At 30.5% G+C, this 23,369-nt stretch overlaps 1 protein-coding gene across 21 annotated transcripts in view; it reads left to right on the top strand.

The window, feature by feature from the left end:
• Positions 1 to 23,369, top strand: part of LOC141554693 (neurexin-1-like) — a 980,690-nt gene that overhangs the window by 122,646 nt on the left and 834,675 nt on the right. For 13 of the 21 annotated variants that reach the window (XR_012485920.1, XM_074286898.1, XM_074286888.1 and 10 more), the window contains exon 3: positions 23,205 to 23,222. The exons of 5 other annotated variants lie outside the window; for them this stretch is intronic. Coding sequence is in view for 15 of the 16 variants with exons in the window: in XM_074286898.1 (XP_074142999.1) it covers positions 23,205 to 23,222 (18 nt within the window). In the remaining variant the exon portion in view is untranslated. The remainder of the gene's footprint in view (positions 1 to 23,204; positions 23,223 to 23,369) is intronic. 3 more of the 21 variants (XM_074286885.1, XM_074286892.1, XM_074286882.1) reach the window with 1 other exon arrangement.

The following is a 23,369-nucleotide window of genomic DNA, read 5'->3' as shown; positions in this document are numbered from 1 at the left end:
ATATAAAGTGATATAAAAGTGAATAACTATTTTTATTGCCATTATCATCACAATAATCACTAGCTAATATGCTACTAATTTTTGGTACTAATCAAAGAGATTTCACTAGAGCTACCATTTAGCTTAATTGAAGTAGAAAGAATGTTGTTATCTTTATACATACATGTATGTAATATTCTTTCTAAAATGTAATATTCTCTGTTGAGGTTTTCTTGGGTTCTCTGGAAGCAGCCTTTGTTTCAGTTCAGTAATCACCACAAGTCCAGCCAGGGGTTAAAATCCAAATCCTTTATTGTCTCTTTCCAAGTCTTGTCTCCTTTCCTGTGGCCTGGTTAGCTTTCTTATAATCCAGATCCTTTATTATCTCCTTCCTGGGGTTGTGCAGTTTTCTGGAGAGCCTTTCAGTCTGGCCTTGGTTCCAACAGCTTGAGCTCCCTCCTGCCTTCTCTGGCTTCTGAATCTCCCCAACTGAATCCTGACTGAGGCTCCTAGCTTATATATGCTTTCTTATCAAAGGTGTGAATATTGTAGAACTATAGTAGGTACTAAATATATGTACTGAACTAGAGAACTGTTAAGCACCATGCTAAATAACCATTATCTCTATCAATTCCACTGATTTAGCAGCTTGTTTCAAATTCTGGCCCATAACACATATACATATATACGTGTATATGTATATGTGTATGTATATGTATATGTATATATATATGCATATTCTTTTTTACTTTATGAAATAGGAAATAGGAAACATTGTTTTGTTATGAAGAGATTGAATCAAAGTTTAGTGAGCACTGGATAAAACTAATAAAATTCATGAGGTCATTTAGTTTTCTGTATATTTTGTCTTTAAGGGCTTTGATTTTGAAGAAAGCCATCATTTAAATGTGTGTGTAATGCACATTATGGAAAGATATTGTTCAACACTTCATTACTGTGTTTCTACATTTGTGAATGCATTATAACTATATTCTCAATATATATTAACCACTCCTTCTAGATTAAAATGATTTATATTTCAAAACTATCTTTAAAAATCCCTTAGAATTATTTCTTAATCTGTAAGTAATTTTAGATAGGGTTTGGAATTTTTTTAATTGTGTTAGATATTTCAGTTCAGGATGTATATAGCAGATGTCAGACTTATTAATTTATGTTGAGCTTCTGGTTAAAGACAAATTGATTTTCAATGGAAAGTTGTAATTTAAAGACTCTTGCCCCTAATTTCTAAATTACCTTAATGTTGAAAGGGCCAAGTAATTGTCTTCATTTCTAGTTAAATTTTCCCTTCAGTGTTCTGTGATTCTAATGAGATTTACTAATCTATCATATTCAGATTAGATAAGACTATGAATTCTTACTACAGGATTCTAATTAATTATATATTTAAGATGATCTTAGACAAATCATTCATCATGAAACATTTTTTTTGGATAAATATATTAATAAATGTGAATAAGATTATTTTCTAAATTGGTATTGCCCTTGGATGATATAGGTGTCTATGTGACAAGACCAGCTGGGGGAGCTTTCTACTCTGCAATTGTTTAGACTTTCACACTGAGCAATATATTTCTATTAAATGGTAATAATCAGAGATAAGGTTTTTACATTTATCTATTTCCTATTTATCAGGCACTAATTTGTTGTAAATATCAACATTCTATGAAGTGTTTTTTTTTGTTTTTCTTGACCCACTTGGGAATTAAATTTTACTTTTTCTTCAATAAATCCATTTGTGTATACATATATCTATCATTCTGAAATAATTCTCATGTTTAATAACCAATTATTCTCTGGATTTTCAAAATATGTTGAATTTCAAATTTTGAGAAATTTGTGCTTTCCATGTTTTTCTTTTTGAAGATGCTATATACAACTGTGAGGCTTCTGAGGAATCATAATCTCAAATATATATCATGTTTTTCACTATTTTCCCTTATGTTCATTCATCTTCACATTGACATCACTAAGTGCCAAGATTATATGGTAGTTTTTTATCATTATTCAGCCAACTCTCTTGCAGAAAAGCTTTTTTTCCTCCTCTTTTACCCAGTGTTGGTGCTTAAGTTGTAGCCATCTTAATAAACTTTAGCCAATTCTTTCAGTGGATAGAAATCTTGGCCTTGATTTAGGAAGACCTGAGTTCCTATCCAGCTTTAGATGCTATATATTAGACTCTAAGTAAGTTACTTGATTTCTGCCTCTGTTTCTTCAGATATAAAATCAGGATAAACCTTTACCTATAGAGCACTTAGCATAATGCCTAACACATAGTAGGCACTTAAATATTTATTCCTTTATCTTTCCCCTTTTTATATTGTTCCTTTTGCCTCTGTTTCTCATAAATATGTCAATGTAAAATAAACAAACTTTTGACAGAATATTGTTTCTGATTATCTCTGGACACTTGATGGAAGCAAATCCAATAGCTCCTTTATTTCCCCTCTTAAAGAACAACTTTTATGCCAACTTTCCATTTAGTTTCACTTCTATCATATCTTATATTTGCATGCTTAGAAAGGTTTCAGTAGAAATATGAGTCATTCCTTTCATTAATGAATCAATTTATTGGTTTTTGGAGTGGAGAGTTCCAGTAATTAAGTTAATGTTTGTAGATTATCTAAATTTTTTGCAAGCCTAAACATCCTCTTTTCCTTTTCATAGACACATATGCCATTAGATTTTTGAGCTAACAAGGATCCTAAAGACTATGTCATCCAACCCCCACATTTTATAGAAGAAGCCCAAGCCAGGAAAAATTGAAGTGACTTGCCTAAGTTCATACATGTATATGTGGTAGAGCTGGAATTTGAACCTAGGTGATGATTAGATCAAGCAGTCTTTGGCATGGATTAAGCTCCTTCCTTTTGTCATTATCCCTACAGAGATATAAGGGGATTTCAGAGAATTAAAAACTCTTTCATATATATATATATATATATATATATATATATATATATATATATATATATATATATATATATATATATATTTTATTTTTGTCAATATTTTCTCCAATTTATTACCTAATAACCTAGCAGTATAGACTCATGAAACATAGAACAAACTTGGCAAGAAGCCCAATTCCATTTAACAGATAATTACTAAGTGTATACTATATTCATAGCAAGTGGCTCAATGGATTGATGGTTGGCCTACTGTCAGGATGCTCCTCTTCTTGAGTTTAAATCTGTCCTCAGGCACTTAGTATCTATGTGATCCTGGGTAAGCCATTTAATCCTGTTAGCCTCGGTTTTCTCATCTGTAAAATTAGCTGGAGTTGAAAATGGCAAACTTCTCGAGTATCTTTGCCAAGAAAATTCCAAATGAGTTCATTAAGAGTCAAACATGATTTTAAAATGACAGAACCGATATTTAACACTTCTGGGATAGTTCATAGAATTATAAGATTCCCATACAGAATGTAAAACTTTGAAAGGAATCATTTTTAGGGATGGCTATATGGGGTAGAGGATAGAACACTGGGTTTGGAATCAGGAAGATGTGTATTTATAAGTTCAAATTCAGCTTCAGATACTTATTAGCAATATGACCTTGGGCAAGTCACAACTCTGTTTGCCTCTTTTTTCTCATCTGTAAAATGAATTAGAAAAGAAAGTGTCAAATCCTTCCACTATCTTTGCCAGCAAAATTCTAAAGGGTGTTATAGAGTCAGACACAACTAAACAACAAAATGCTCACAACATTAGAAATACAAAGACTAAAACAAACAAACAAATATAAATAAATAAATAGACCCTCTCCTTGAGGAACTTACATTTTACTTCAGGGTTACACCATGGACATGAACAATTAAATTTAAAATATGGATTAGTTAAAGCAAATATTTTTTTTAAGAAAAATGTCAGAAAAGAGGGTCAGAAAAGATTTAACACATATGGTAGTATTTGAGTGAATAATTACTATTAGTTCAATCCAGTTGGTGAAATATCTCCTGCAGAGTGCTTAGCCATTTGTTATGTAACATTTTCTTTAATGACACGAATAAACACATACATGGTCCATTCATCAAATGTGCAGGTAGTATAAAGGAAGAGATAAGAAAGACATTAGATAACAGATAAGATGCAGAAGGAGCACTGGCTAAAATAATTAAGATGAACATCCCAGAAAGCAGAATAAAAAGAGTGCTGGACCTGGAGTCACAGGGGACATAGGTTTAAAACTGGTCTCTACTACATGACCTCGGTTATGACCCAGGAAATTCACTTAATCTCAGTAAATAATAAATTTCCTTAATGGAATAATATAATAGGGCTTAGACTAGCCTGAGAATTGTTTATGTGACACCAAGTATATAGATATATAAACTAGGTATACAAATAAAGTAATTACTGATAATAAATCATAATTTTGTAATGCCCACACTCATTTACAATATACTATATGGGGTCATGAACCGCAGTTTGAAAAGCTAGGAATTAGAAGATCATTTGAAAGTCTGGTCAGACAGTTTCTCTAAGTTCAAATCAACAAAAACAGATTAAGCATTCAGGTGCAAGACCTTTACTCTAACTGAGGGGGATGTATAGATGAAAAGCTCTCTTGGTCTCTGCCTTTAAGGATCTTATTACCTAGAAGAAAGATTTTTTTTTCAACAATCCTGGAAAACAGGACCAATATAGTTTGTCCTATTTCACAAAAAGGAAGCTGTAGCTATGGGATGTTAAATCACTTTGCCTATTTCATTTGATTTGTAAGCGACAGAGCACAAGGTTGAGGACTTGGTTGTTTTTTGACCAAATATACTTTCCATTCTATCTAGATACTGCTATATTGATTTTTAATTAGACATAATGCTCAAAACTTCTAAATGAAACTATGCAAATACACATCCAAAATAATAATAATAATAACCATAAAGATATTTACCACTAATATTCCTATGATTAGTACTTTATGATTTTCAGAATTATTTCCTCCATAAACTTTTGAAATATATAGTATAGTTATTCTCATTTTTCAGATAATGATACTAAAGCTAAGAGAAAGAAAAAAGCCTTGACTGAGCTCACAAAATTATTGTCAGAGGAAGGACAAAACACAATAGGATATAAATATATTTATATAAAATTCAAATATGTAATATATAGAAAGGCTCACACATGATTCCCAGTCTGTCAATATAACAAGTAGAGGATGGCTTAGCCTTATTTGTCAGAGTTTATTTAGAAAATGTATGAGAGGGGTAATTTCAATATGAATCATCAGTGTGATGTGGCAGCCAGAAAAGTGAATGTGATCTTAGGCTGCTTTATGAGACATAGCTTTTAGGAATAAGAGGATTATAGTTCCTCTCTACTCTTATCTGATTAGACAAAAGGGCATTGTTCTCACTTCTGGGTGTCATAATTTATAAAAAGACATTGCCAAGTAAGAAGCATCAAGGGGAGAGAAGTGAATGTAGTGAAAGAGGTTGGATCCGTGTTTTATGCCTTTTAGTTTAAAAAAAAAAGAAGAAGAACTAAGGACACTTATCTTATAAGACACTAAACTTGAGGTAAAGAGAAGGGGGAAAAAGATCTATCTTCAAATAATTTGAAAGGCTGTCACATGGAAAAGAGATCAAATTTGCTCTGTTTATCCCTAGAGAGCAGAACTATTTATATTGGATGAAATTTTCAGGAGAAATGATGACAGCCAAAAGAAATAATTCCTAATGATTGTTATTGTTTCATCATTTCTGATTCTTTATGACCTTTTTTTAGAGTTTTCTAGGCAAAGATACTGGAGTGACTTGCCATTTCTTCAGTTCATTTCACAGATCAGAAAACTAAGGCAAACAAAGCTAAATGTCTTACTCAGGGTTGCATCATCAGAAAATGTTTGAGGTGAAATTTGAATTTAGGTCTTCCTGAATAAGGGCCCAGTTTTCTCCCCAGTGTACCTAACTGCCCTAATGATTAGAACTGTTCAAAAGTGGAATGGATTGTCAGAAGACATGGCAGGTTCTGTCTCTTTAGAGGCAAAAGTATATGTGAAATCAAATGGTCAGTGAGTTCCTTTCTAATTTTTTAATGTTTGTGATTTTGAAGTTAAGGGTAAACAGATAGGAGAAACATGAGAAAAGTCAAAAGAGGCATGTGTTATCAGTGACCAAAACTCCAAGTCAAGAAAAAAAAAAGCCTGAAAAAGGGTCATTGAATTTAGCAGTAAAGTGATTTTAGTAACTTTGGAAAAGGAAGTTTCATATCTGTGATTACATTAGAAGCCAAATTGCAAGAGACTGAAACATTAATGGAAAGCAAGTAAATATTGAAAATAATTATAGACATGCTGTTCTATAAATTGAACTGAAAAAATATAAAAGTTATAGCAAAATCATTTTATGTTTAGCTCTTTGGTTCAAGTGAAGGTGTTCTAAGGAGAAGAGAAAACAGGTTTGTGGGTGCTGAAAAAGAAGTCAGTAAATAATGAAATATTGAAGATAAGTGAAATAGGGGAAGGGGTGAGAAGAGTAAGAGCAGAAATGGAAAGTTTAGCCTTCACAAATAGAAAGCCAATTTTTTTTCATCAAAGAGTGTAGCAAAAAGAGAGAATGTGATTTGATAAAGGGGAATTTCAAACTATAGAATGCATAGAAAAGGAAACTGTAAATGGAAGCCCTATATTTCCTGCATAGATTTATAGAATCACATATTTAGGGCTGAAAGAAACCTTTTAGATAATCAGGATGAGTTGTACATATGAAATATCTTAAGCTCAGAAAAAATTAAATAGTTTTGTTGCAGAAACACAAAGTTAATCTGTTGTTGAAGCAAAATTTGGACCAAAGCTTTGCAGCTTAAAAAAAAAAATGTAGATAAGTGATTTGATAAGAAAGAACCTACTTGGAATAATGGATGTGAAGAACATGATACAGTCAATTAAGGGATAATGAAAAGACTGTTATACCATAATAATGGTTCATTTGACATTAGGTAGCATATATTTTTAGGGAACCAAATCAGCACAATTTTTAATTCAATAAGGAAATCATAATCAGAAGGATGACAGCATTAGTGATTAGAAAGGCAAGATAAGAATTAGGGTAAGGTATTCAAGGGTAACTGGCGTTTAGAAGTGTTTAGGAAAAAAAAAAAAAAGTTTGATCACTAAAGCCAGGAATCTTAAGAAAAGAAAATGAGACCAGAGAATGAAAGTGATTAATTGAGAGCATAAGGAGGAATAAAACAACTGGAAAGATTTTAGGGTAAGAGATTGAAAGTAGAAGGCAGAAAGAATTTCAGATTTCTTGTTTATGGTTTTAGAAAATGTAATCATCCCTTTATATTTAAATATGGAAATCATTGAAGTTTAAGAAATCTGGCTGTATAATGAGAGATATATCTATCTATATGTCTTTCTACATGGATAGATATAGATGAGTATGTGTATATATAAACATATGTGTGTGTATGTGTGTGTGTGTGTACGTGTGTATGTAAAACTCAAGTATTAGGAAAGAGCTTGGGATAAAGTGAAAGGTAATGAAACAAGTATTGAACTGCTTTGGAAAGGAAGAAAAGATGGGTGTGGTGGCACATGCTTGCTCTCCCAACTCCCAGAGAGGCTAAGTTCTGAACTACAAGTTTAGTTAAATGGGTGTCCATAAAGTTAAATATTATTATGTAAGCTCTTTTTCATGAAAAAGGGTGGAATTGGATTTTCTAAGTGATGGAGGAAACCAAAACTGCCAAGCCAATGAGAGTTTAATCAGGCCTATAAGTGGGCCTGGCATTTTCTGCTCAAGCACATAAGAGAGAATCTCTCTTTAAAAAATTAAAAAAAAAAAGAATAACATGAAAGTTAGACCATGACTGCGACAAGAATTTGGAATTGATGTTAAAATGAATGAAGTTTACTGTACCATTTTGCTACTGATAGTTTTCAGTGACAAGTTGTTTCCTGTCATGAAACCCATCTTTTTACCCCAACAATAAGAGATGCAGCAATCGCTACAACTGTACCATTTTGTTATAATAGATCACATGCTAAATTTTGAGTCATTATATCAGCCTTTGAATATTTACTCTTTTACTGTTATAGTAATATTGGACCAGAAAAAAAAATTCTTTGAGATTTAGTTTCCTCTCCTGTAAAAAAGAAAAATTGGGACTAAATGACCTCATCTAATTCTAAATCCTATGAAAGCCCAAAAGAAAGGAGATTGCTTAGTGATAGAGGCAAAGAGACAATATGGAAGCATGAGTGAAGGGTGAAAAGTTCATCTATTCTTTCCTAGTTCATTGCTTTTATCTTTGAGGAAGGATGAGACAGAGAATGAAAAAAAAAAAAAAAAGAACCTTTAGTACTGGAAAGAGTGACTGCAGTGCCTTTTATGGAAACCTAAGTTTCTGTCAGCATAAGATGGGAAGAATATGAAAGAAAAAGTGATAGACCAATGGGAGTTGTTTTTTTTTTTGGTTTTGTTTTTGCTTTTTTGAAAGTAGAGGAAGGATTTCAGAAGGCTCAAGAGGACAGTGAAAGGGTATGATCAAATTAGAAAGCATGTTATTATAGGGGAAATAGAAGTAGAGGCAATTTGTCTCAACATGAATTGACTCTGAGGCACTGGAATAATAAAAGTGAGAGTCTGAGGGTCTGACCAAAGACAGATAAAACTAGAAGAGTGACCACAGATAGATCTGTAGTAAAGTAGTTCTGCCATCTTTTCTATGACAGGGGAACTACCACAATTTATAAATATGAGCCTAATAATTCACTAATATAGACATGGAATTCAAGAAAATGAATATGCAGGTAGCTAAAGCTCACTATAGACTACTTTTCCACCTTAAAAATATGATGGAAAAAAACAATTTTCAGATATTTATGAATCAAAATTAAAACTAAAAGTGTAAAGATTTACAATATAACAAAAAAACTGTGAAGTAATAGATATTAAATACATTCCATTCTGTAATTTTTCTAGGCATATTCTACACATAGGAAATAGATAGATAGATAGATAGATAGATAGATAGATAGATAGATAGATATAGATATAGATATAGATATAGATATAGATATAGATATAGATATAGATATAGATATAGATATAGATATATATTAATCTTAGTGTGAAACAGGAGCAAGGAGATAATTCTCTATAGAGGACCATATCTTCCAGAAACCAATTAACTAAGAAGTATAGAGAAGAAAATATCTTGGTTGTGTTTACTATACGATGATGACATAAATAAGCATCTCATTAGAAAGAACAAAAATGTTAAAGACTTCCCTAAAACACCATGCATCCTATACAAATAAATTAAGGAATGGTAGTGTATGATGCTATGATTTCATTAGTGCAGAGAACTTTCTTTAAGGAAATTCCTTTTATATCAATGCAAATCAACAAATTTTTTGCAACTTATAGTCTTAGAAGGTTATTGGGGCCACAGAAACTTTGAAGAGACTTTCTCAGGTTCATATATGTAATAAATGTCAAAAATAAGAAACGAAGCAATATTTTCATACTCCAAGATAAGCTTTCTGTTATAACACACTCACTCTCTTATGTTAAAAACATGACTTCTTAATAAATTCAACTAAAGACATGTTTGTTTAACAATTATTATTTATTATCAGCATCTAGTGAGAAAAACAGGGAGACATATGCTTAACAAAAGTGTTTATCACTGTCACGTTTCCAACATCAGTTCCAAATATAGAAGGGTTTTCCTGTAGATTATATCACTTTCCAGATGCTCTTATCTATAGTGAAATTCTAATCATTTCTTTAAATCCAGTAATACTACAGTTTCCTGAATGAGATCTGCAGTAAATCAAAAGAAATTGCATTGGTGGAAAAAAGACTAAGAAAGGATATTACTCACATTTTGACATTCAATTGAATGTCACAGTTATTTAAAGAGTTCATCAGTTTAACTAGTCACTGAGAGTCAGGAAGATCTAGATTTAAATCTTGCCTTAGATACTTATTATATGTATGAGTTTGGGCAAATTATTAACCTTTCTCAGCATCAGTCTTCTCATTAGTAAAATCAGATAACAATATCACATGTCCCTAGGATTGTTGTTTAAAATAAAATATTTTCCAAATTATGTCACAAACCTTAAGACCATATAAATTGAGTTGTCATTATTGTTATTATCATTTATGTATATGTAATGGATAATTAGCTATGCCTTTAATGTAGCAGGAAAAAATTGCTCACATTTGCAGGAAATCATGCTCCAGTTTTGAATATCAAAAATTAATTTCTGTCATGAAACCCATCTTTTTACCCCAGTAGTATAAAGCACCTCAATTGTTCAAATATTATTAGTCCTTGAGGCACTCTTAAATTCTGGTTCTTTTCTCTCACTATACCTTATATCTCTATTATGTAACACTTGCCTCCCTAGAAGTAGTAAAACTTCCAGTGACCCAGAGGGTAATGGAAAGAAACATATTGTGTACAATATCTCAGCCCTACGTATATTATCAGTAATGAGTTGTGAACAAAAACGATGAAACTATTATATACTAGATGTATGATTTTACAGAAAGCCAGGACATTAAGGGAGTAGCTGTCAGGAATAACATAGAAAGCTTGAGTTCAACACTGTTAATCATGTAATAAAAGAGAAGAAAACCTTCAGTATGTTGAAAAGATTCTCTGTAGAAAATTCATAGAAACATATGGACAGGGATTAAAAAGAAGGTAAGTAGATTTTGATTTATGTTAAGTGAAGAATATACTCCCAAACCATTTAATCATGTCTATTCCTGTGCTAAAACATTTAAAATAGAACAAACAATTCAATATTATAACTAAAATATTTACATGAGTTAAGTATGTAAGGTTAAAGGTTAAAGTGAATCGTTATCAATGAACAATTTATAGATCTAAGAGTAGGCCCACATTTGTTAAGTACTTGATAGTATTATCTTTTTCCAGGTACTTGAATGTTTCTTCTTTTATTTTTTCCCCCCCACTGAGGCTGGGGTTAAGTGACTTGCCCAGGGTCACACAGCTAGGAAGTGTTAAGTGTCTAAGACCAGATTTGAACTCAAGTCCTCCTGAATTCAGGGCTGGTGCTCTATCCACTGCACCACCTAGCTGCCCCCTTGAATGTTTCTTCTTGATGTTGGCTAAGGGTTATGTGCTGATTTAGGCATTCTATCATCTTATCTCTACATATGTTCTTCAATTTCTTTCTTTTCTTATTTAATATTTCTATTAAGGAAGTTCACAACTCATTGACATAAGACCTTTATCTGAGGAATATTAACTTCATAATTATGTGCAAGATAGATTGTAGAGGGGAAAGACTTTGGCAGCTACTAATTAGGAGGCTGACAATATTCCAGAAGAAAGATGATGATTTTCTAAACTTCAGTAGTGGTCATGGGATCAAAGAAAAGAAAGAAGAGGCAAATATGATATGAATATAGAATAGGCAAGATTTGACAGCTATTTGTCTATGGACATAAAAATAAAAGTCAAGGATAATTCCAGGGTTTTCTTTTAAGAAAAAATTTGGACAACTGGAAAGATAGTAATGCTTCTAAAAGAAGTAGCTTTAAAAGGAAAACAAGATGTACCATAGGAGATAGTGAAAAGTGTTTTAGACATGCTTGAGCTGAAGAGAAAGAATCTAAGTGACTATTTCCACCAGACAAATGGAAACTAGATCTATCTCTCTATAAAACTACATATGTATGTATTGTGAATACACATGCAAAGAAGGATAATAATTGAACCTGTAACAGTTGATAAGTTTGCCTAAGTATAAAAAAAGAGGAGATAATCCAGCACTGAACTTTGGGAGGGTTCTGTGCTTCAAAGTTGAGAGAGGATGATCTAAAATATTCTAAGAAAAACACATCATAACATATTGAAGGAAAAAGAATAGAAAATTATTATGGAAACCAAAAAAGAGGAAATATTCAAAAAGAAAGAAAATTTACAATGACAAAACTGCAGAGTGAAGTCATTTTGTAAATAGATTATAGACCAAGAAAATGCTATTTGATTTAGCAGAGTTAAAAGGTCATTGCTAACTTATAAGAAACCACGTGGTAAAATTAGAAGCCAAATGGAAAAAGGTTGAGAACTGAGTAGGAGGAGAGAAAGGGAAGAGAATGAGTATTTTTTGTTTGTTTGTTTTGTTTTGTGTGTGTGTGTGTGTGTGTGTGTGTGTGTGTGTTTTGGTTTTTTTAAGGGTTCATCTGTGGAAAAAAAGAAGAAATATAGGTTGATAGCTTTTAGAGCTATGGAAATTAAGTGAGGCATCTTAAATAAGGTTCTTCATTTAATTTTCAATACTATCTTTTCCTTAGTGATGAGTTTGTTTTCTTTCTAACAACTACTTTTCTAAACAATTAGTATTCAATAAGAATGACAATTATTGAATTTTAAAAATCAGGAGCCCTAAATTATCCCAAAATAATGATAAGTTTAATGAATATATGTATTCTGAATACAGATAGTTCACCAAAGAGACTACAGAATTAAACTTATATTCTCTCATTTTTTATAACTTTGATCAAAAATCTCTACCTTCTTGTCTTTACCAAACATTGTTTTCTTGTTCATGTAGTATTGATGAAAGTCCTTTTTTTAATCCTAAAGATATTCCTTTTTTGACACCATCCAGAAAAATCATGTAAAACAATCCTGCAATCTATCAGCACCTCTATTGCCTCCTTTTTCTTCTTTGCAACTTTGTGAGTTAACTTGAATTATTGTCCCTTATATGTTAGTTTTACACCAAATTTTAACCCTTTAGAATTTTATTACTTTTCAGTCCAAACTGATTTTTCTTCTATTATAATTTCTTTTAGCTCTCTCTATACTCAAAATATTCAAACTTTCCCTTATTTCTCAAATTCCCTTAATGCCAGAAACACTTTTTATTTTCCCACATATTTGTTGTGCATAAGAAAAGTCCCAGAAGGGTAGAAATTTCCCCATAGCTTGACACAAGACTGTGTCATATGAGGTACATAGGATTATAGATTCAGAACTGAATTCAGAATTGTAATAAGAAAATAGAAATCTCAAGAAATGAAATGGTTATCTGAGGTGCCACAGATATTAAGTGAAAAATCTGGATTGTTTATTCAAGTTCTCTATCCTCAAAATAATTCTCTTTTCATTGTTTAATAAACACTTTTTTAAGTGAATTATATCCTTGTCCTTTTGAGGTAAAAGAGATATTTGTATGAATGCTCAACTTAGCATTTGAGTGTATTTCATTAAGATCCCAAATGACATTCTCCACTCTTTATTCATACATTTCTGAAGGCAATTTTTGGACATTCTAATAACAGAAACAATTGATTATCAGTAATGTGGTATCATAAAAGTTTACTTTTAAAAAAATAGAACATTAGATTAATAGTAGATTGCATGGTTCGATTAATGTCAACCCTGTAAATGGAAAATCTAGGCATTAAAGTTTGTGTGTGTGTGTGTGTGTGTGTGTGTGTGTGTGTGTGTGTGTATACTATGAATCTTATATAAAGAAGCATTGCATTAAGGGATGAGGATGTCTCTCCTTAATTGGGACTTAAAAATAATGTTTTTTCATACAATTTTATAGACATTAAAAAGTATATTGTGATGCATGTTATATGTATATAAGTGTGTGTTAAATCTCATTTGATCTTCATATAAAATTTTGAAGTATGTATGTAGTCATTATCATTATTATATTTTATATATGAGAAAACTGCATATTTTAAGTGTTATGGGGTTTTGACCATATAGTAAAGGTTTTCTGAAGCAATTTTATTTGTTGGTTCTGTACATTTTACTAAATCACAGTTCACTTATTAATTTCCACTAGATAAAATAGACACTAATAAAGACAAAAAACAAGATTTTGCCATATCTAAAATTTAAGCTGAAATATTCATTTAGGCAAATAAAAAGTATATTATAAATTTTAACATTGCAACTACCAACTATTTATTTTCCTAAGAAAATCCTTATTTGAATTGAGCTTTCCAAAGGAAAGAATACATTTTGATGATGATTGAAACAAAATATTTTGGACTTCTTGCATGCAGCTTTTTTGCAGTTATATTTTGTGGAACTTTTATGTTAGATTTGTTTCACTATACATTAAAGATGGAATCAAGGGAACTTAATTTTTTTTTATCTTTATGTGATTTACAGATGAGGGAACTGAAGTTCTGAGTTTTAGGGACTCTGAGACTCATAATTCCACAACTAATTAAGACCCAGAGATAGGACCTGCAAATATATTGATAAGGATAATTATAGTGATTGCACCTGTGATTTTATTGGAATGGGATAATCCTACTGAGGAAATTCCCTATTAGAGTTTAAAGTGTCAATAAAATTGCTAATTTACCTTACATAAAGTATTCTCAACATGCCTCAAGATTTCATGGAAAATATAATGTGAGAAATTCTAAAATAACTAAATTCTAATACTCATTATTTCATCATCATTCATCTTATCATTCTGTGAATATTCCATTGTTTTCTAATTAGTTGTGTTGAATGTGTTTTCCTAAGATTTTTAGAAACCTTAGCAGTGGGCTGCAATTTAGAACATAGTTCTTATCTCTGTTTCTCCCCTGCCTCTTCTTGTCACAAAACAATAATAAAAAGCAGGTTAAAACATGAGATATTTAAGATCTAAAAACAAGGAAAAGCTTCAATGGATTATACTTTAGGACAGTCAAATTTAAGAAAAATGTTAATATTACTTTCTATTTTTAGTTATAAAATGGATAATATAAATTAATATAATATAAACAATATACTATATGTAGTTAATATAATACAAATAATATAATGGTTAATATAAATAGCATGATAATACTTCCATTGAATTTCTAGGTATGCTAATTCTAGAAGGGGGAAAAACAGTCCATTTGCTAGTTCAACATAATGGCCTGAAGAGTTTAAATTTCAAATAATGAAATTTTGACTACAAGTTATAATATTTTAGAACTTTAAAACTTGGAAGAGACACTTCTTTTCTTCTTATGAGCCCTTAATCTCAATATTGAAAATAACTGAATAAGTTTATGAATTATTATCCTTAATTCCTGGTTTTTTGACTCTTAAAAACATTCAACATGAGACTCAAAATATTTATCGAGACAGTTTTATGTTTTAGAATGTTTCAATGTATTTTATGGAAACTTATCGTTAAATAACTTTCATATTATAGAGAATGTAACATGATTTAAATTTAGTATAAACTCTTTTAGAAACAAACAGAAAAACAAATTAACATTTCTAAATATTAAAATAATTCTAAGACATAACATATTGCACAGAGCACTCTCAGATTCAAAGTAAGAGTATGGAAAAAAACATCTTTTGTGAAATTAAATCAAATTTGTGATGAGTATTCAGATTATGCTTAATTTTCAGGCTAGTGCCAAATTGTAATTTATGTAACAACTATGTAATTGTGATTTTAATTGAATAAGCACTGGCTATACCACTTTAATCTGTTTTCTTTTTTTTGCATTAAAAAAACAAAAAAGTGGTGATATTTTTCCTACATACCCTAAAGGAACAGAGGTATGATAAAGTACATTATATTGGTAGCATGTCAAAATTGTTCTTTAATAAGTTATTTTTTAAAAAGATGATTTATAATAAATCTCTTGTTTGTCCTGCTTTTATCTGGTAAAAGAAATCTTTCCTTTTTAGCTATCAATGACTTTCAAACAGTTTTTTTTTCCTCCCTGTGAAGAGCCCATAATTCATAATAAGATGTTTTCTTAAGATCATATGTAGAATGCATACTGGTCATTTAAACATCAAGAGATCAAGCCCTAAAAGCCAAATAATTATGAAAGCCTTGTAAGAACCATGGTCAGCACTCTATACCAAGAGAAGTGTCCCCCGTTGATTTATGCCTGGTTATTTGTTCCCTATTAAACTTTCAGTTCTGATTTTGTAGCAATGGAATGAACTAATTCCTTTTAGGGGATCCATAAAAATTCATATGATCTAGATAATTTTTGTGGTAATATTTTTCTTTGTATATGTTTTTAAACTGGTGGAGTTTAAACTATTTTCATATTAAAGGGTGTCATTTTGCAGAAATCATAATCTCAATGCTTTAAAAGATTTAGTGCTAGAAAGAAACTTCTGGATTCTCACATTTTAAAGAGGAAGAAATTGACACCCAGAGAGATGAAGTGATTTGCCTAAGGGCATTCATGTTGCCTACCAAGGTCAGGATTCAAATCCAGGTCCTTTGATTATGCTATTTAGGGTATTTTTTTATTATTATTATTCTACTTGATGGTTTTTGTAGTTTTTTAAAAATATTTTCTTCAATTGTCTCTGACATCTGTATGAATGTTCCCAACTAAATTCCAATTTTAGTTTACCATAAGAGACAATTTCATAAACCTCTGTTAAAAACAAAATAAACAAAATTCATTTCCTAGTTGCCAGTCTTATGCAATCCAAAATTATTGGTTGTTTTCTAAAAAGAAAAATGTCTTCTACCATAGACCATATTTGAAGTAAATTCAGTTCTGAAATACCTTCCAAAAATCATAGTTTCATTCATACTATGCTTCACTAGTATGGTCTTCAAAAGTCCCTTATCTATTACTTCCATGATATTTCATTACAGAATTTTAGTGGAGAATTAATTCCTTTTAAACCATTGAAAGCTATAGATATTTATATTATTTCACTTCTTTGTAAAGGTTCAACAAATTTAACTGGACCAGCTCTAAGGAACTGAAACAAATCTAATTTTTGTAAATTGATGATATTGTTGGGTAAAGTCATATATTATCAATCAATCAATCATTATATATCTATTAAAATTATATCAGCACCAGGCAGTATAATAAGTTCTATGTAAAAAAAAAAAATCAAAATGATATCCTTTCAAGAAATTTACATTCTTATGGGGGAAATAGTATGTTGTCTACAAAATATGGTAAATACAGTAGAATGAAGGCTTTTTCCAACTAAAGTTATTCCCTAGTGATGGCCCTTTTAAAATGTGTTTACTCATTAACCCAGTGTGTGTAATATTTGATTAATGATACTATTGAGTCTTCTAGATAATAATTACTTCCTTGAAATAGGAAATGGAACTTGTACCACATCAAGGAAACAGGTTAAGCAACAAGAAAATATGCCTTGTTATCAGACTGCCATTTGAAAAATAACAATTAAATATTTTGGATCTGAAAACCATAAAGCAGTTAGTTAGATTCAGATTAAGGTATGAATGGAGACAGAGACATATATAAGTACATTCATAAATATATACATATTAATTATGCACAACCATTCACACATGCACACAGGGAGCTAATTAACACAGTGAATCGAGTACCAGATATGGATTAAGGACATTTTCAGTTCAAATATCACCTCAGATATTTAATATGACCCAGACAACTCAGGTAATCTCTGCCTACTTCAAACACAAGATATTTTCCCCTGGGCACATCAATTAACTTCTATCTGTACAGATCTTTGAGAACAAAATAATATGAAAAGGAAGAAAATGTTAATAAATAGAAGGATGAGGAAAGGTTTCCCTAAGAATGTATTATGAAACGTAATCTTTGAAGGAAGGTAGAGCTTATCAAAGATGAAGATAAGGATGGAATGTATTCCAGAAATGAAAGACAAAATTATGCAGAGATAATAGATATGGCAAATGAAAATCATACTTTTGCTAAATTATCTTTGAAAAAGTCCTCTTTTTATTCTGCCTTCCTCTTACTAAATAACTTACAATGCAATATACATGTCCTAAATTATGTCTTAATTTTCCTATTGGAATTAATGGTCCATTGTTACTTATTATTTTCCAGCCTTATTATTATCCTCACCATAGATTTAAGTTTGGATAGGACCTTAGAAGTTCTTTTCTTGCCCAGGTTAACAGAAAAGGAAATAAGACACTTAAACAGTCCCATTTTAGAAAAAGAAATTAAACAAGCCATTAATGAACTCTCTAAGAAAAAATCTCCAGGGCTAGATGGATTCACACGTGAATTCTACCAAACATTTAAAGAACAATTAATTCCAATACTATGTAATCTATTTGAGAAATAGGTAAAGGAGTACTGCCAAATTCCTTCTATGACACAAATATGGCACTGGTACTTACATCAGAAAGAACAAAAACAGAGAAAGAAAATTACAGACCAATCTCCCCAATGAATATTGAAGCAAAACTTTGAAATAAAATATTATCAAAGGGATTATAACAATTTATCAGAAGGATAATACACAATGACCAAGTGGGATTTATACCAGGAATGCAGGACTGGTCCAATATCAGGAAAACTATTAAAATAATCGACTATATTAATAGAAAAACCAACAGAAATCATTTAATAATCTCAAACATACAGTAAAAGCTTTTCACAAAATATAGCACCCATTGCTATTAAAAACACTAGAGAGCATAGGGGAAGCTTTCCCTAAAATAGTAAGCAGTAGTCATCTAAAGACTACAGTAAGCATTTTTTGATAATGAAGAGGAGCCAAACACTTTCCCAGTAAGATCAGGGGTGAAACAAGGATGCCCATTATCACCCCTATTATCCAACATTGTACTAGAAATGTTGGCTTTAGCAATAAGAAAAGAAAAAGAAATCAAAGGAATTAGAATAGACAATAAGGAAATAAAACTATCACTTTGCAGATTATATAATGATATATTTAGAGAATACTGGAAAATCATAGAGAAACCCATTAGAAACAATTCACAGCTTTAGCAAAGTTGCAGGATAAAAATCATTAGCATTTCTATATATTACTGACAAAGCCCATCAACAAAGATAGAAAGAGAAATTCCATTTAAATTACTATAGACAAAATAAAATACTTGGGGGTCTACCTGCCAAGATAAACTCAAGAACTATATGAACACAATTATAAAGCTGTTCTCACAGAAATAAAACTAAGATCTAAACTACTGGGAAAATATCATCTGTTCATGGCTAGGCTGGGCTAATATAATAAAAATGATAATCCTTCCTAAAAAATATCATCTTTTTCAATACCTACATTTTACCAATGAGGAAATTTTAAATAATTGAAACTTATTATGTTATCTAAGATCATGCAAATCATAAATAGAGGCAAAATTTGAACTCAGATTTCTACCAGATACTCTGACCTTTCAATGCACTGTGATCTGCCATCAACTTGTCATGAATGTCCTATTATGCTGCTCAAGACATGGAAAAGACATCCTTATCAAAGGCTAAGATAGCATAAGCTTCATCACAAAGACTTAATGTTACAAAGACTTAAACTATGGTCCTGATAATGCTTATCTATGTATGACCTTTATTATACTACCCAAAAAGAAATTGATTTTTTTGGTCATGGCAATCTAATAAACAAAAATGTATTCAAACAGACATTTAATAATGTGGATCCCTTACCCAGCATGTAGTAGTAAAAATAGCAGTAGTAGAGAGAGAAAGTAAAACAAAAATGAAAAGAATCTACCAACTTTCAGATCCTTTATATTTTATGATCATTTATACTGGAAAGAAAATAAATTTTAAATAACATGAATCCATGTTGCTAGTTTTAAGATTTAATTATATCAGGTGAAATCACTAATTCTATTTTTCCATGTTTTAATTTATTTAGTGGTCCTGGTTGAGTTTCTTTTGGGGGGGACAACATTTATTTTATTATTATTTTTTTCCTTTTACACTAGAAGCATGTAGTTAAGACTGAGCATAAAATACAGTGTCATTATAACTAAAGTTGTTAAACTAAATTCCTTTAAATTGCCAGCCAAAGAAATGTGCATAGACATACTGATTTATACTCATCAAAAACAAACTATTTAATGATTTATTAACATTGTTTAAAAAAAAAGCATTCAGGACCCAAATTCACCTTTCTTTCCATGGGGAAAGTGATTCAAACTATTTGGCGGGAAAATGAAAAAAAAAAGTCGTCTGTTAGGATTACAAGGTGAGAATTTTCATGGCTCTTCATTTTTCAGTATCACAAACAAAATGAAATCCTACTGAGAATTTTTATGGGTTTTAGGATTTCCATAGTAAAAATGTTTTCTATTAGAACTTCTTGCTGCCACTAGCCTGTGCTGACACGTAAGAGCAGCCACATTGAACCAAAAGCATTTGCCATTTTTAAACTATTTGTATCTATTTAAACTATTTGTATCTCAACAAAATTCACTTAAGATTATGATCAACAATTTCTCTTTTTTGAGCAGTTTTCAATAATTGCTTTTTATTTTTCAAAACACATGCAAAAATAGTTATCAACATTCACCCTTGCATAACCATGTTCTCCCAATTTTTCTACCTCTCTCTTCTTTCTCCCTTCCCTAGACAGCAAATAATCCAATATCGGTTAAAACATGTACAATTCTTCAAAACATATTTTCACATTTATCATGCTGTACAAGAAAATTAGATCAAAAGGGAAAAAATGAGAAAGATAAAAAAACAAGTAAACAACAACAACAAAAACTGAAAACACTATGTTGTGATTCACATTCAGTTCCCATAGTTTTCTTTCTGGATGCAAATTGTTCTTTATATCACATCTGTTAGAATTGGCTTGAATCATCTTATTGTTGAAAAGCACCAAGTACATCACAGGTGGACATCATAAAATCTTGTTTCTGTGTACAATTTTCTCTTGGCTCTACTAACTTCACTTAGTATAAGTTCATGTAAATCTATCCAGGCCTTTCTGAAATCATCCTTCTAATCATTTTTTAATAAACAATAACATTCCATTACATTCATATACTATAACTTATTCAACCATTCCCCACTGATGGGCATCTACTCAGATTTTAGTTTCTTGCCACTACAAAAAAGGCTACTACAAACACTTTTGCACATGTGGATCCTTTTCCCTTCTTTATGGTCTCTTTGTGATACAGACTTAGTAGAGACACTACTGGATCAATAAGTTATACACAGCTTCATAGCCTTTGGGCATAGTTTCAAACTATTTTCCAGAATGGTTGGATCAGTTCACAACTCCACCAACAATGTATTAGTGTCACAGTTTTCCCACATTCCCTCCAACATTTATCATTAATTTTTTTCCTGTCATCTCAGTCAATCTGAGAGTTGTGTAGTAATCATTGATTTCTTATTCAGCAAAACTAAATGTTCCAATAGATCTTAAATTCAATCTGATATTGTTTTCTCATTCTTTTTCTGCTTATTTCTTTGTTTAGTGACTTTGAGTTGAGAACCTTAATTCTTATTTTATTTTATCTTGTTAAAAATAATTGGTTAGTGATTTAAGGAAATGCTGTGACTGCAGTGAGCATAAAATATGCAATCAAAAAGTAAATGCATTATATCCAGCTTTAGTCTCTTTTTTTCTCTGTATTAAGCAATAAATAAAAATGTCAAAGCTTTGTCTAAAATACCAAAATGCAAATTTAAAAGCTAAAAATTTAGCTTGTTTCCTTGATGTTTTGCTTGTAAAAAACACTTTAAAACTAATTTTGATCTGAGTTGTGTGAACTTTTTAGATAATGCCTATCAATTACTATTATCTAATATTGATCAACAGGTTAGTAGATTGTTGACCTTTGATTTCCCAACTAATATTATATAACTTTTTTCCATTTAATGGTTCCTAACTTTATTAGGGGCTGATAATAATGGTGATGATGTGAGGCAATAGAAAATGTTAAATTTGAAATCCTGGATTTTGGTTTTAGTCCTTGGTCTGCCACTTACCACTTATGTGACTTTAGGCAAATCATGTAATTTTCCTTTACATCAGTTTTTTGATTTATAAAGTGGGAAGGTTGGATTAGTTAACCTCTGAGATTCTTTTGAGCTTTAAATATATTCTATCCAAGACAGAGTTTCTAATATCTACTTTCAAGTTAATGGTTGAATTTTAAATATAAAGCTTCAAAATAAAAAAATAAAAATTGAATAAATAATCTAAAAATTTGAGGATCAAAATGTCAGCATTGATAAAGCCTACTAATTTTGTAATTATGGATTAGTATTTTTGAAATATAAACTAATAGGAACCTGATTTTAAAAAATCAATCATCACCAAAAGAATTTTATTCAGATATACAATTTTAATCTTGAAGAAAATTTAGATAGAAATTTATAGATAATCTAATCCTCTAATTTTACAAAAAGATGGATTAAAAAAATTTTCCTACCAAATTCTTCCTTTTCTGCTCCTATCCAGGTCTCTTTTCTCCAAAAACTTTTAGTTCTCCAACATATAAAGAATTACATAGAATAATACAAGTCTTCCTTTTCATTTAATATGGAAAGTGTATGTAAAAAGATGAAAAATACCTTTAAAATTCTATGGAGATTTTATGATCTTATCTTGATTGACTATTATAGTAATAGCCCCCTTTCTTGAAGAATGCATGCATGTAGATAGTTAACATTGACTAACTTGGGTCATTTGGACAGCTTCCTAATGCCTATAACCTAAATCAAAATGTAATTATACTAATTGGGAATTAGGAATCCATACCTTGAATGTGATTCAATTCAACAACTTTACATCAATTAGCTACTATTACAAAGTATTTTACTAAACATAACGGAGTATATAAAAATAAATATGTTTCTCCCTTCAAAGAGTTTATACTTTTGATATAATATGTAGAAAATTATAAAAAGTATAAAAACAATGTCCACAAATAAATTATGTATTACACTGATTTTACTTTTATTTTTTATTTTAAAAAATCCCACTTTAAGTTATTAGAAATGCTAATTATCCATGAAAAATGGAGTATTATTACATTTTTATAATTATAAATATTAATTGAAAAATAGGTAATTTACATATGAAACACATAGGCAGGATTCAGTTCCATAAAGGAATAAAATTATTTAATTCTCAACCTAAAGTAAAACTTTTAGCTATATATAAAGGAAACCATACTCATAACAAATGAGAATAATCAAATTTGTTTCAAGCAGAACAGTAGTATAGAGGACTCTTTAAAATATCTTTGCTCTAGAATTTTCTTTGATTTTCTTTTCCACTCCCTGTGAATTCTGTTAGTGAATGGGGACATGGCTTCCCTCACTCCTTGATCAAGTTTTCCCCTCTGAATAGTAGTAATGGAGCACCTGCATGTTATATCTGATGCCTTGCATGATGAAGACATGCAATGGCAAGTTCCAGTCTGCATGCTGCTTAATGAATGTTTTTCCTTTTCTCTCCTTCCTTGTTATGTGCTTTCAGAAGACAACTATGTGGAAGGTGGGTACTTTCTACCTTATTTTCTAAGCTATCCATTTTATTTTTTAAATTTTATTTTAGTTTTAAAATGGTACACCTAGAACTAAAAACGGTAAGTTGAACATCTTTTAGAAAATTTGATTCATTGACTAAGTACCACTTTTTATA

Source organism: Sminthopsis crassicaudata, chromosome 2, assembly GCF_048593235.1.
Source record: "Sminthopsis crassicaudata isolate SCR6 chromosome 2, ASM4859323v1, whole genome shotgun sequence".
NCBI lineage: Eukaryota > Metazoa > Chordata > Mammalia > Dasyuromorphia > Dasyuridae > Sminthopsis > Sminthopsis crassicaudata.
This window is presented reverse-complemented; position numbering and strand designations above follow the sequence as displayed.